Source organism: Hemiscyllium ocellatum, chromosome 14, assembly GCF_020745735.1.
Source record: "Hemiscyllium ocellatum isolate sHemOce1 chromosome 14, sHemOce1.pat.X.cur, whole genome shotgun sequence".
Taxonomy (NCBI): domain Eukaryota; kingdom Metazoa; phylum Chordata; class Chondrichthyes; order Orectolobiformes; family Hemiscylliidae; genus Hemiscyllium; species Hemiscyllium ocellatum.
Genome location: NC_083414.1, coordinates 10,588,389 through 10,603,615, shown reverse-complemented (window position 1 = coordinate 10,603,615; position 15,227 = coordinate 10,588,389). Strand labels below are relative to the sequence as shown.

Genomic DNA, 15,227 nt, shown 5'->3' with positions numbered 1-15,227 from the left:
GAAAATGTTCTCTAATACACTCATAACAGTATGATAAAAAGGAAGTTATTTCCAAACAATAAGAACAAAAAAAAAATTAAACATGTTTGAATGGAGATCTTCCCCCTTGTTCTCAGGGGGCCTTACTACCTTTCCAACGTTCTACCATATCCTCTCCCAAACAGTGTCCCACCCTCAACCCGGGCGCTCCTTAATAGGATTTAGATATTATACCGAGCTAGAGTTAACAGTGAGCGCCGCACCCCCACCCCTCCCCACCCATACCTGAGTATATCTGCTAGCATCAATGCCACGTACAATCACACATAACTATAAAATTACAACTCCAACAGATTACAGTTAAGTATAATAACATAGCAAGGAAGACAATCCCGCTCCCAGAGGCAAAAGTAAAGTAGAATAAAGTGTCCATTTCTCCCCACAGAGTGTGGGAGAGGCAAGCCAACATAAATTGTCTCTTACGATTTATTTAACCGAGTCTAAAAGTTTCTTGGCCTCTTCCGATGATCTAAAATTATACTCGGATCCTTCGTGGGTAAAGCATAACGTCGCTGGGTAGCGTAAGGTGTATTGAATATCTAAGTCCCTTAAACATTTCTTCACCTCATCAAACGCCTTCCTTCTTCGTGCCAAAGCCGGGGAGAAGTCCTGAAATAACATAATCTTGGATCCTTCATGAATCATAGCTTTAGGATCCTTTCCAAGCTTTCTGGAGGCATCCAGGAGTGTCTGCCTCTCCCTATAACTCTGCAGCCGGAACAGGACCGGGCGTGGGCGCCGGTTTGGGCCAGATCCGCGTGCTGCGACCCGGTAGGCCCACTCCACCCTTACCCGATCAGTTTCAGCCCCCAGGTTTAAAAGCTGGGGCAGCCATCGCTCCAGAAATGCTGCTAACTGTCCTTTCCCTTCTTGTTCTTGAAGGCCCAGCAACCGAATATTCTTTCTCTGATTTCTGTTGTCAATATCATCCATGTAGATTTCAAAGGCCCTGACTCTCTGCTCCAGAGCTCTCACCTGTTCTGCAGCTGTTTGAGCTGCAGCCTCGGAGGTCGTGGCCTTTAGTTCCGCCCCCTCCACTCGGCCCTGTAATTCTCCGATAGCTTGATTCTGTTTCTGCAGCTTTTCTTCGAATGCATTCCATCTCTGTCGGGATTCTGCGATGAAATTGACGAGTGTCGATTCCAATCTAGCAATCATCTCTATAAGGCCTGTTTTTACATCAGCTGCAGCCGGAGGAGAGGAGGGTGGGGGAGGGGTCTTTGTTTTCTGAGAGCTGCGGGGTCCCTTTGGTTTACTCACTATCCACTCAGTATTAGACTATTTAAATATAATATTCAGCAGCTAATTAAGATTAAAGAAATTTTTTGGGTGGTTTGGCAAGTGTGGTGGGGGCAGGAAACCCACTTTTCCCAGGTTTTGGGAAGGGCTCTGTAGACTCAGACTTGCTGAGTCGCTGCCATCTTGGATCTCCAAGAGGCATGTTAATCATTGTAATACCTGTCCATTTCCAAATCTCCTCCAAGTGAGGAGTGACTGATCTCTGCAGGTCTATTGCAGTGGAGTTTAGGGTATCCTGCAATTATTGCATTGTCGCATTTGTCTTTTTCCAATGTTAGAATGATGAGTACACTTCAGAAAGTAGCCCTTTGGTTGTATGACATTTTGAATATCCTGAAGTCTTGAAGCATAAGCAATAGGAGCAGGAGTATCTGCTTCAAGCTATTCAGTCAGCTTAATTTTTTTTTAATGTGTCGTGGGATGTGGGTATCACAGTCATAGTTAGCATTTGCTGCCATTCCTGATTGCCCTTGAACTGTGTGACTTTCTTGGCCACTTAAGGTCAGTTAACATTTAACCATATTAGTCGGTTTGGAGTCACATCTCCACCCGTCCAGTGGTACTGAAGGATGCTGGTGACCCAGATGGGATTTTTCTGGTAATTGATGATGATTTCACAATCACCATTACTGGGTCTGGCTTTATATTCCAGATTTCTTTGTTGGAATTTAAATGCTGTCAGTTGCTGTGCTGGGATTTGAACCTCAGTCCCAAGGGCATTAGCCTGCACATCTGGATTGCTAAACTGCTGACATTATCACTACACCAGCATCTCCTTGTTGAAATGGCTGTTCTACTTCAACTCCATCATTCTTCACTATTCATTTTTGCCTTAATTCCCTGAGCATTTAAAAACCATCATCCTCTACCTGGACTGAGTCACCTCACGTCCTTGGTGTAGAAAATTCCAAAGGTCCACAGTGCTCTTCGTAAAGGAGTTTCTTGTCAACTCGGTGCTAATTGACCAGTCCTTTATTCAGAGTCTGATTCCTGGTTCTGGATTCCCCAGCTAAGGGAAATATTCTCCCCATTTATCTGATCAAGGCTTTTAAACTGTTATGTACTTCTGTGCAAGTGTTCTTCTGAATTTCAGAAAATGTTGTTCTATCTCCTCTGTTTATCTGCACAAGACCATCCTCACCTCTCAGAAAGCATTGATATGAAACTTTCCTTGAACTCTCTCCAAGGTAACTTTAACTTTACCAATGTCAGGGGACCAAAATGGCACTCAAGTTGAAGTCCCACCAAGTCCATATACAAATTCCAGTCTGATGAAAAATCATGTAGACTCAAAATGTTAGCTTGCTGTCTCTCTATGGATGCTGTCTGACTGGCTATGATCTGCAGCATTTGTTGTTTTCAGTGCAAGTGCAAACTTATCCTTCAGTCCCTTTTGGAAGAGAAGCTAGCATATCATTTTTTCCTCTTGGTGAGCATCTCTACCTGGAGTCTTTGAGTGATTCATGCATTAAGGACACTTAAGTCCCTCTGAACAACATTCCCAATTTCTTATCATTTGAAAAATGTTCCACTTTGGAAGGGAAAATAGATAAATTCTTGCTTCTTCCATTGCATCTGATTCTTGCTTCACATAACCTGTCTCTTTCCCTTTTGAGTCTCTGTCCCCAGAGCTTATTTTTCTATTTAACTTGTTATCATCAGCAGACTTGGATACGTTACATATGATCTCTTCACCACCGAAGTTATTAATGCAGATTTGTAATACCTGTGTGTTTAGCACTGATGCTTTCTGCACTTTGCTTGTTACAGCCCACCAACTTGCAAGTGATCTATGAATCCTTCTGTTTTCAGTCTGTTGAGCAATCTTTAATCTGTGCCAATCCCATGAGATGTAATTCTGACACCTCTTGTGTGGCAAGTTGCTGAACATTTCTTTATGCAAATCCAGATACTAGATATACACAGGTTTTCCCCCTTTAATCTATCCGAGCTGTTACACTTGAGTAGATTGGTCAAGAATTATTTCCCCATCACACATCTGTATTGACTCTGCCTTATCACATTACGGTTCTCTGAACTGCTTTTTGCATTTCGGTCCACAAAGATTATCTCACTATTGCTATTGGGTTGGCATGTTGATAATTTTCTAATTTCTTGCTTTCCCTTCTTGAATATAGGCATTACTTTTCTAACTTTGAAACCATAGAGCACTATTATAGGATCTAGGGAGTCTGGAAGATTAAAATCAATTGCATTTACAAATTCTGTGGTTATGTAACCCTCTGATGCAAGGCATCAGGTCCAGGGGATTTGACTTTATCATTGGTCTATCCAGAACCATTTCTTATTTAATAATAATTCTCAAGGTCCTCATTTTCACCAGACCCTTTTGGAAAAAGTGCAATATTAAGCTTTTTTTTCTCTCTTTTCTGCGTTTTAGAAAAGGAAGATAAATGAAAGGATAGTCTCTCTTGTACTTGACAAGATAAAGAAAGATTGTTTCCCATTGTGGAAGAGACTGCGATAGACAGACAGATTTTTTAATCATGAAGGAGTTTGTTTTGGCAATGTTTGTGTTGACAGTCATGGGGTTTTAATTGTATTCCTTGAAAGGGAGTCCAAGGTGACCCACATGTACTGCTGTCAGATATTTAGCAACAAATGATCAAAATGATCCAGGACAGAGAAGGCTCTTGGGCCCATGTTATGGTTATGGATTAAGATAAACAGAAGCCTGTGACCCGGTGGCCATTTCCCTCCTGTGTATTGCTTCTATGCAGCATGTTTGAAGGACCACAGATATTTTAGTGTTCTTTACAGGCAATGAAGTACTTTAAATTGCAGTTATGGTTGTAATTCAGCAGGCAAATTATGTAAAACATGCTTACACAGAAGAAAACAGACTAATGACCAGATAATTAATTTTCACGGTGCTGATTTGAGAGATGTCATGCCTGGGCCAACAGAAATAATTTCCCCCTCCTCTCCAAAGCTTCCATTCACTGGGATGGGATATGGGACTTTGGTTTAGCTTGATGGTCTTTCCAGCAGTGTAACACTCACTGAATTCTGGACCTGAGTGTCAGCCTTGACTTTTGGGCTCAAGTCCATGCGCTGGACTTGAATCTAGAATCTTGTGGCAAGAGCGATATCCCTTGAACAGTTGATGACACCAAAATGTAAGAATTGGCAATAGAGCTGAGGCAGCAAAATATTTCAGGAATTTAGTTCCATAAATGGCTTTTCTCCCCCCACTTTGTTGCAGTGTTGCTGATCTGAGTGTACCCCGAATCCTGTTTGCTGGTGGAATGGCTGGAATCTTCAACTGGGCAGTTGCAATTCCTCCAGATGTGCTGAAATCCAGATTCCAAACGGGTTAGTTGATTCTTCTGAAAGTCCTTTCGGGTCTCTCCAATGACTAGAGGCAGTCTAGAGAAGGTCCATTTGGCTGATAGAGGGGGTATGGAGGGACTGACTTATGAGGAGAGGTTGACTAGATCGGGACTGCACTCATTGGAACTTAAAAGCAGTGAGAGGTGACCATATTGAATCATAGAAAATTATTGGGACACCTGACAGGGTAGATGCAGAAAGATTGTTTCCCATTGTGGAAGAGACTGAGATTTTTAATCATGAAGGGAATCAAAGTGAGAGGGAAAAGGCAAGAAAGTGACAGTGAGGGTCTCATTGAAGGGTGGAGCTGTCTTGCTGGGGTGAATGGCCTACTTCTGCTGTGTCTTATGGGTTTATAACTTGGCTTGGGTGTGCGATCTGGTCTGGTGTCTCGAACTGCAGTCGACAGAAGCACGGAGCATATGGACCAGATTCTGTAGTTTGCTGTGCTGTGACCATGCTTATCTCTGACCAGTTGGCAATATTTACCTCGAGGGTTTTAGGCCAGGGCTGGCATGAGAAATAACCATGGGTCTCACTCCTTGTCATTAATGCTGTGATGTCTATTGAAACCTGTCCACGTGTGTTTGTGACCTCAGGACAGAATTGCACTTAGCAATGTGGTTGCATCATGCCAGTCATTGTCTGGATTCAAACAAATGGAATGACCCATTGCAGGGAGCCTTATTGAAACCCTTTAAACTGTGCATGATTTTCAGGTTGGACTAAATACGAGAAATAACAAAAGTCATTAGGTGCTTTTGTGCTGTTTAGTGGTGTCCAGCATGGATGAGAAACATATGTTGAAAGGGTGAGCTAAGGTGCTGGAAAACTTGTGTGAAGCAAGAACACAAATGTAAGCTGAACTGACTGAAGGTTATTTAAATGAGGAAAGACTGCAGAAAGCTGCAATGCAAAAGGATTTTGGAGATCCTTGTGCATGTATCCCAAAAACCTAGCATCCAAGTTCAGCAGGTAATCAGGAACTCAATGGAATTTTGGCCTTTGTTTTCAAAGGGAATGGAATATAAAAATAGGATGTGTTTGCCAAAACTATACAAGGCAATAGGCAGGCCACAGTATACAGTGAACTGTTTTGAGCCTCTTACCTAAGGAAAGATGTGCTGTTATTGGAGATGGGGCAAAAGTAAGGACTGCAGCTGCTGGAGATTAGAGTTGACAATGTGGTGCTGGAAAAGCACAGCAGGTCAGGCAGCATCCAAGGAGCAGGAGCATCGACGTTTTAGGCAAAACCCCTTTATCGGAAATGAGGCTGGGACCCTCAGGGGTGGAGAGATAAATGGGGCGGCGGGGGGTTATTGGCGACAAACCAGAAAAGGTCCACTTGTTGATTGGAGGGACTGTCTTATGAGGAGAACTCAAGTCAGTTGGGCCTGTACTTTGGGAATCTAAAAGAATAAGAGGCAACCTTACTGAAACATTTAAATTCTTAGGAAACTTGACAAGTAGGAATAGGTTGTTTCCCCTTGGGAAAGTCTAAGACCAAAGGGCATAATCTTAGAATAAGAAGTTGCCTATTTAAGACCCAGATGAGGAGGAATTTCTTTTCTGTAGCAGTGAATCTGTGGAATTATTTACCACATGGTGTGGTAGATGCTCAGTTGTTAAGTCTATGTAGGGCTGAGATAGAGAGATTTGTTATCCAGTAAGGGAATCAAGGGATATGGGCAAAGGCAGGAAAGTGGGAGTTGAGGATTATCAGCTCAGCCATGATTAATTGAATAGTGGAGTAGACTTGATAGTTCAAATGGCTTACTTCTGCCCCTACATCTTATGGTATTATAAATCAGTTGGAAGAAATGCATTCAGAGCAAGGAAACAGATCAATGTAATTCCAATAAGTAATCAATTTTCTTACATCCCTTAACTCTTAGCTCCTGAAGGAAAGTATCCTAATGGGTTCCGAGATGTTCTTCGAGAACTGATCAAGGAGGAAGGTATTGGTTCACTCTACAAAGGCTTCAATGCTGTCATGATTCGAGCGTTCCCTGCCAATGCGGTAAGTGATAGTAGTCATGATCGTTTCAACTGAGTTAACATGGTTCTCTGTGGTAGAGCTATGAAGGGAAATGTGCAGCATAAGCACTGGGGAATATATGTCCTGCTTAACAGCTTTTACAACAGTGTTTGCAAATGTTGAATTGTGTTCTGGTTGTTAAAAGCTTAGGAATCATTTTATGGATATTTAATTGGTTACAGTTCATTAGTGTACATTCCAGACAAGATTATCCCAGGTCATTTGTTCTGCGTTGGTACCTGCAGTACTGGGTGAGATTATTTCTGTTCTCAAAATCCTCATCTGCTTGTCAGTTGAACTTGTATTACTCTTGTTTTAAATTCCCTCCACTCCCAACAGGGGAAAAAAACTTAATGGTGACCATCAAGGCTCCTGGCTGAAATATGACCATTTGGGTGAAGTGTGTACCCTTCAACCAGGAAGTGAAGAGTGGGGAAAATCTGTTATTTTTTGGGGGGTTTATTTGATAAAATAGCTCTGCTCATGGCCCTACAAAATACTTGGACACTAGATTATTCTTCCGTCTGGGATGTTTCAGTTCTTGAGCTGATCTGTGCCTTCGGTAAATGTTGAGTGTGGCCACTTCTGAATTTTGAAGGACATGCAGTCAGGGAGACAGTCATGCCATCAAGAGTCAGTGAAAACCATCACTAACCCAGATCTGAAAGCACCTGATTTGAAGCCTGACGTTATGTATTGCAACAAAGGCTCATATTATAACTGTTATTATGAAGCCCAGATTCTAAGATGGAGGTAAAATGGATTTTGGTTTTCAGTTCTATGTTGTTCTGATCTTACTTTTTTAAAGAAAAATGTCAAAGTAATTTTGCGCAGTGAGTTGAAGATAGCATTTCCAAGAAATCATCGATCTTAGCAAAATGACATCAAGAAGGTGATCACAAATGTGTTTGCTGACTTGAGTTTTATAATCCAGGGAGAGAAAGAGACCCATACTCTGGCATATTCAGAGAAAAAAAGGTATATAACTGTAAAGGTTTGTTAGTTTTGCAGCCTTCAAAACAGAGTAGACGGAGTCCTGAGTTGCATAGGAATTCACCTTAGAAGCAGAATACTATGAAGGTGTCGTACATGGTTGGTGAAGATACAAATTGAAGGAGTCCATCTTCAGCTGAGTGAACAGCTCACTTCCAAGTCTCAAGAAGGGACATTTAATTCAAGAGAGTTGGCACTGAGTAAATACACAGAACATTCCCAAAAGGAAGCATGCTAATTGAGTCAGGAGCGTTAGCATGGAGGTGGGGGTGACCCTTTACTGACATTAAAGTATATAATGTTGAATTTAAGTTAGAACGGTCAAATCTTTCTTCTGGTATTTCTAATGAAACAGTTTTCAATAAATCATGTTTCCAGCAATATGTATTTTTTTGTCTAATTTGATGTACTTCTGTGTCTTTTGTTAAAAGTACATTGTCAGCCTCTTGTGAATGTGTTCAGCCTGTGACCACCATGGTAAACAGAATAGAAAATTGAAACCTTTGGCCCAGTAACCATGGCTCAGTCAGATCTGATTGGTCCAGTATTATTACTATCAGCTAGTATCATCATTAAAAATAATAATTATTCTTTGAAAAGGATATGATCTTAAGTGACGAGATTACCGTGATATCAAAATGGTCCCTGTGCAAGGGCACCTGTGACCTGTGTCACTAATGTCACCATGCTGTGAAGAGTCTACATGTACACCACTGACCAAGTAGAGCTTCCTTGCTTCTGCAGAGTGGGTCTTCATGCTGCGCAGGGAGGTGCCTTTCCTGGAGCCAAGAAACTATCCCAAGTGCCAAGGTTGCTGCACCTATTTCCTCTCCACATGCTGCCTCCCTCTTGCTGCCACCTTGTCCAGGTTCTGAGCCATTTAGGATAGTTGCTTGGACGTTGCCGCTGTTCAGGTTTCAGTGTTGCAGCTGCCCTTCAAAGAACTCATGATCCTACTACCATCACTCTCTCAAGTTCAGGCAGCATTGTCTTTGAGACTGCTGCTTTCAGTTGCCTTACAATGATGTCAGGTTCGCCTTCACATATGCATGCTCTTTATCACAGCATTTCAACCAATCTCAAAATTAATCCCTGGCCTTTCAGGAGGGAAGTCCAAAAGCACTTTATCTTACACACAGCTCAAAATTTGGAACGATTCTCTGTTTTTAAAAAAGATGATGGTGCTTGGGGACAGCTGGAGTTTCGCAGCCAGGATTGCCAGATTTTTGTAGGTAGGAGTATTGACTTTTTACAGAACTACAGCACATAAATGGAGTTGAGGTCTTAGCCAGCTATGATGCAATTATATGACAGAACAGGTGTGAGAAAATTAATAACCACTTCTGGTTCTTATGATCCTATTCATAAAAAAACTTCCCCAAAATTGTTGAGTGCAAAGGTAACGAATGAAGAGATGACCATACTTTTTCTTTACTCTTTAATGGATGTGGATATCCCTGGCAAGGTCAACATTTGTTGCCCATCCCTAATTTCCCCTTGAACTGAGTGGTTTGCTTGGCATTTGAATGAGCAATTTAAAAATAAGCATATTGCTGTTGGTGTGGTGTCATACATAGGTCAGTCAGATAAGGAAAGAAGATTTCTTTCCCGAAAGGACATTAGTGAATTTTTATTGAGTCAATGATAGTTTCTCAATCACTATACCTGAGACTAGCTTCACATTCCAGATTTATTTATTATTGAATTTAAGTTGTACCAGATATTGTGAATTACGTCCCCAGAGCATTAACCCCAGTTTCTGGATTGCAATCTAGTGATATTACCACTGCCTCTCTTACAGTCTCTTCATGCTCCCGATGCATAAACCGTGTTCTCTGCAATGTGAAGCAATTGAAATAATATTCCAGAAAATCAACAAATAGAGAAATGCATTAATAGACCACAAGAACTGTGATAGATTTTTTGATACAATTCTAAAGGAATTTGGGTTCTTAAGAATCATTTGGTCTTGATCAAAGTTGACCAAATTTCTGGGAGTATAAATTTTTGACCCTTTTTTTTTCTCATGTTCCCATTTTATATTTCTTTTTCAGGCCTGTTTCCTTGGCTTTGAGGTTGCCATGAAGTTTCTGGATTGGCTTCTACCTGGTGTGTGAGAGGGGATCATAAGTGGATCAGTGCTGGAAATCTGAAATAGCTTACCAGATGACCGTGACTGTTTTCAACATGCTGAATCAGGGATGGGATTTCGTTATCTAATAGTTGCTGCATTGAAAATTTATCATTGTCATTTTATGAAGAATTATAGTTACACTTGCCTTAACTATGTTTAGCTAATGACTGTGGGTTCTATGTAAAACCCTGAAATTTGGTTTTGAGCCATAATTTATAAGTAATACGATATGCACAGGGCGAAGGCAATTATGAATTAACTGCTTCGACTTAATGAAAAAGTGGCTTTTTGTGGTTATGGTCTCACGAGCTCACAGCTGTCCTTGCACTGATGTTATTGTTAAGCCCTTCCTAGTGCACACAACTGTGCAATTAACCAGAAAAAATGCTAAACTATTGCAGTAACTGAGGGAGAAGAGATTTTTATTATCTTGGGTGTGATCCTTCAACGGTTCAACCCTTATTCTTGGTGTGACCTTTTCGGGATGAGACAAATTAATTTGGGTGGGTTTGATTTGGGTTTCCTTTGGCACAGCTAATATTTGATTTCGAGGCAGTTGATAGAATGCGGATTTTGATAGCAAGGACAAGTTAAAGATATAGACTTGATGGAATGCTGTACAATGCCACAGAGACTGCAGTGGTTAAAGAAGATTGCTCAATACCATTTTTCAAGGGCAATCAGAACTTGGCAACAACTGCTGACCTTGCCAGTGATTCCAACGTCCCATGAAATAAAAGAAGGAAAGTTGCATTTTAGGGTTGAGAGATGTGTTTCATTCTTAGCAGACTAGAAAAATGAGAGCATTGATGCTCATAACACAGTTTACAAGCTTCAGTTATCTTTATCGTGTGTCTTTTGATGGCTGTTCCAAACAGCCCTCTAATCTTTGAATATCTGATCAGACCTGACCTTACCTGACTATGCTGTGAACCTGCCAATTAAATCTTATTAGAACCTGCATTTCTACATTTTAGTTTCTGGATCTACTGCCTAGAATGTCAGGAACAACCTTGCTGTTGCAGCAATGGATTCAGACTGACCATCTCACCACAGTTCGAGGACCATTATCATTTTAAGTAATGGAAATGCTTATAATTTCCTGTTGATTTTATCCACCTTGTTTAATACTTGCCCTCAACATTAAGATCCTTGAATCTTGATTTAGTATTTTAAGGCTGGGTTCATCTGGCAGTACAGAAAATTGGAGCTTTGACTGTCAAGAGAATTTCCTGGAATTTCTGTTTAGATTAAGAACAGCTGGGGAAAACCGAGAGCTATTATTTCAATTTTAATTGTGTAGTTGGGCCGGAGAGAAAAACCAGCACTTATCAACCAGTGTTGTTCAGCTTGAATACCTGTGTTAAAACACCTTAGTCCCCATACCTGCCATCTTTAATCAGGGATTACGCCAGGCACAGAACAAGGCTAGGAATGGTGGTAAACTGGTATGGAAAATTTGGCAGATGGTGGAATTGAGGTGCCACAAATAACTTGGAATATGGCTTCCATTGATAGTGGTGTTTTTGAAGGTTTCACCAAACTTTAATCCCAAAGCACTGATGCTGCACTCTTGACCTTCTGGAGACAAACTGTATAATGGCTTCAATAAATGGGAATTGGCAGTTCCATGGTGGCAATTCTGAAGCAATTGAACAACCTATACCATCCTAATAATGAGTGAAACCGTCCTGAAGTTGATTCTCTGCTCGTCCAATGTCCATATACATCCATGAGGGTGGCATGGTGGCTCGGTGGATAGCACTGCTGCTTCACAGCACCAGGGAGCCGGGTTTGATTCCAACCTCTGGTGACAGCCTTTGTGAGGTTTACATGTTCTCCTTGTGTCTGCATGGGTTTCCTTCAGGTGTTCCGGTTTCCTCCCACAATCCAAGGATGTGCGGGCTAGGTGAATTGGCCATGCTAAATTGCACGTTGTATTCAGGGATGTATAGATTAGGTGCATTAGTCAGGGGTAAATACAAGTTCGGGGAATGGGTCTAGGTGGGTTACTCTTCGGAGGGTTGGTATTGACTACTTCCATACTGTCAGGATTCTATGGATTCTACACATTTTTCGATAGTGGTTACTGCGCGCTGATTGAGAGCTAAAGCCTCGGCTTGTCATCTGCCACAGCCATCAACCACAACTCTGAGGAGCTTTGATGTAATTTGTTCCTCTTCTCGAAGTCTTGGGACCAGCAAAATTGGGTGTTGACCATAAGTCAGATGTGAAACCCTCCGAGTGTGCCAACTATCCATCATGTAGTGCATTTAGAAACTGGGCCATCTTGTGGTTAGTTATTGCCTCAGGGTTTAAATTCTCACTGCCTTTTATCGGAAACGGAGAGGTGGGGCTGAGTAGGGCTATAAGGAAGAAGCTTGCACTGGATGTGCGATATAGGTTTACAGCCTCTGTTCTGGCCTTAATTCAGCAATATTGTGTCTTTCTGATGAAGCTTGTCATGTTTTACTGCAGGGTTGCTGTTACTTGATCTGCTGAATCCTGAATGTTTTATGTTTCAAAAACCAGTGCCGCAGTCCTTTTGAGAATTACAGGCCCTGTAGCACATGGCTCAAATGCTGTCTGCTCCAAGATTTCATTCACTTTATTCAAATGAACTAATGAAACCATTTGAAGCCATGACTCTTGAATGCAATATTTATGAAATGATTGCAGTTATTAAATCTGTGCCTTCTGCCTTAAGTACTTTACAATTATAAATGTCCTATGCTTTGCTTAAATGAAAACAACATTTCTGGATTGGATCTGACATAATAAATGAGTATAGGTTCTCATTGTTGAGAACAAATTGTGATAATTAGCTTGAAGCTATTAATATTAGAGGCTGACTCGAACGATTGGAAGAAACGAGGAAAGAAAAATGAAACCATCTTTGGATGAGCTGGGCCACTGATTAAAGAAACCCAACTTCAATCAGTGGGATTCCCAGGCTTCTCAGTGACGTTTCGAGATCAGCTTCTCTGTTTTTCTCCATTCGTTTTCATGGAAACCAAATATTAAATTTGTTTCCATGAATTAGCAATGGCCTTGGAAAGGACCATTCCTGTAAAACCACGTGTGAATATTTGCAATTTCTGTTTTCAAAGGAAAAAAATGCACTTGTCAATGCAAGCAACTCAGCAACTGTAGGGATTCTTTGTGCCTGCAACGCTTGTGCAGATGTTGTTTGAAGAGGCAGTGCAGGTTTGATACTACCTGTTGGATCTTGCTAACAATACCTCAAAATTGCCTCTAATCTCATGTGCAGATTTCTAGCTGTTTACAGCCATCTGATGAATGTGGTGGTGTTACTCTCTTCTTTGCAGAGGAGGGAATTGTCTGGCCACCATCTCTTCCCCTTATTCTGGAGTTTTGCACATAGACCCCCAGCACAATCTGTGACCAGTGGACTTCCACCCAGAGATATATATTTGACGAGCTAGCTACTGCCACTTGCCTGAAAGTGGTTTCCAGTTTAACTGGTGAATTTCAAAGCTGTGTCCATCCACCAGGAAGTAACGTTGATGAACACATGGTGATGAAAAACGTATGTAGAACTGTTTTGCAGTGGGTTAAGCTCTCCCTTTCATCTCTGCTGCCTAAATTAAACATTAATGGTTAAATATCCTTTCTAGCAGACTGCAGCTTGTGTAAATGGTCCACATAGGTATTTAGCATTGGATAGGCATTTGGAAGTTATTGGGCTAGTATAGGTTAGGTAGGATTCGGTCAGCGCAACATCGAGGGCCGAAGGGCCTGTACTGCGCTGTATCCTTCTATGTTCTATGTTCTATATAGGTGTTTACTAAACAGCACCAATACTAGCATGGGAGGATGTGATTGCATCTCCGCCAGGAGTCTCCGTACTTTGGAGTGCTGCACTCTTAAAGGGTCATCATTCAGGCATGGCATAAACTGAACCCCTATCTGCATTCTCAGGAGTACACCAAGATTCCAGTGACACTTTTTTGAATAAGTGTTTGCGAGTTCTATCTAATGTCCTGGTCCATAGTTATCCCAGAACAGCCACCATTAAAATGGATCATTTGGTCATGTATCTCATTGCTGTTTAGAGAACTTGATCTGCATTACAACATTGACCACACTTCAGAGGTACTTGGAATGTCAGTGGGTTGTGAAAAGGTGATGTGTGAATGCAATTACTTTTAACTGACTTTGTACCTATTAATATTTTTTTGTGTGGAGCTGTGGCTCAAGGTTTACCATTTTTAATGTTTTGTGATTGAGACAATGTGAGAAGTCATATTATTATTTTTACTAGTCTGTTGTAACACAAGTAACCAATATGATCCGAAGGCCTTTCTGGAATTATCTGTTTTAACAGTAAGTGCAGATTTACTGGATTACTTTGTTGATAAAATCAATATTATCGATAGTGAATGAATAAATCTTTTATCTGTTGAATTTTCTTCACACTCAAATAAACCTGGTTTCAAAGCATCTAATCTGTTTTTTGAATAGCTATTGTCAGGTTTTAAAATCTTCAAAATAAATTGCAGAAACTCTAACAATGGAGGTGTTTCAATTTGTTTGTTTGAAGGATACCACAATCTTTCCCCAGTGGATATGTGCTTCTGGACCTCCTGCATTAGTGAAAATTTGGTAAAATCCCACAAGTGCCAAAGATATGCCAATGTTTAATGTAAGTAATTGATATAAATGCTCCCTGACACCACAAGTATCAGCTGTCTTGGTAAAAAGGGAGAAGACCATGTAGAGAAATCAAGAGTGCTAATTCTCGTCAATATTAGGTATGTCTAAGGCAAAAAACTCATAAGAAAGACAAGGCTATATATTTTTGTCTAGGTTGAATATTTCATGCACAAGTCAAAATAAATGATTTAGGTGTGAATATAGGAAGTATGGTTAGTACGTTTGCAGACAACACCAGAATTTGTGTTGTAGTGGACAGTGCATTAGGTTTTCTCAGTGTACAACAAAACCTTGATCAGATCGCCCAGTGGGCTAAGGAGTGGCAGATGGAGTTTAATTTAGATAACTGTGAAGTGCTGCATTTTGGAAAGGCAAACCAGGGCAGGGTTTATACACTTAATGGTCAGGCTCTGGGGAGTGTTGCTAAACAAGGATGTTTAGGATTGCAGGTGCACTCTTTCTAGGAAGTGGAGTTCTGGGGAGACAGGATAGTGAAGAAGGCCTTTGGCACACTTGCCTTCTTCAGTCAGAATATTGAGTCAAGGAGTTGGGATGACATGTTGCACCTGTACAGGATGTTGGTGAGGCCACTTATGGAATACTGCTTAGATTCTGGTTACCCCTCCATAGGAAGGATGTTGTTCAAGTTGAGAGAGTGCAGAAAGATGTTCAAGGATGTTGCTGGGAATGGAG

At 41.1% G+C, this 15,227-nt stretch overlaps 1 protein-coding gene across 3 annotated transcripts in view; it reads left to right on the top strand.

Annotated features, from left to right (window-relative positions):
- Positions 1 to 15,227, top strand: part of prkar2aa (protein kinase, cAMP-dependent, regulatory, type II, alpha A) — a 324,960-nt gene that overhangs the window by 37,997 nt on the left and 271,736 nt on the right. The window contains exons 7-10 of one of the 3 annotated variants that reach the window (XR_009645425.1): positions 4,565 to 4,674; positions 6,588 to 6,712; positions 9,778 to 13,527; positions 13,659 to 14,315. The exons of 1 other annotated variant lie outside the window; for it this stretch is intronic. Coding sequence is in view for 1 of the 2 variants with exons in the window: in XM_060835350.1 (XP_060691333.1) it covers positions 4,565 to 4,674; positions 6,588 to 6,712; positions 9,778 to 9,840 (298 nt within the window). In the remaining variant the exon portion in view is untranslated. Of the gene's footprint in view, positions 1 to 4,564; positions 4,675 to 6,587; positions 6,713 to 9,777; positions 14,316 to 15,227 lie in introns of those variants that run through there. One more of the 3 variants, XM_060835350.1, reaches the window with a different exon arrangement.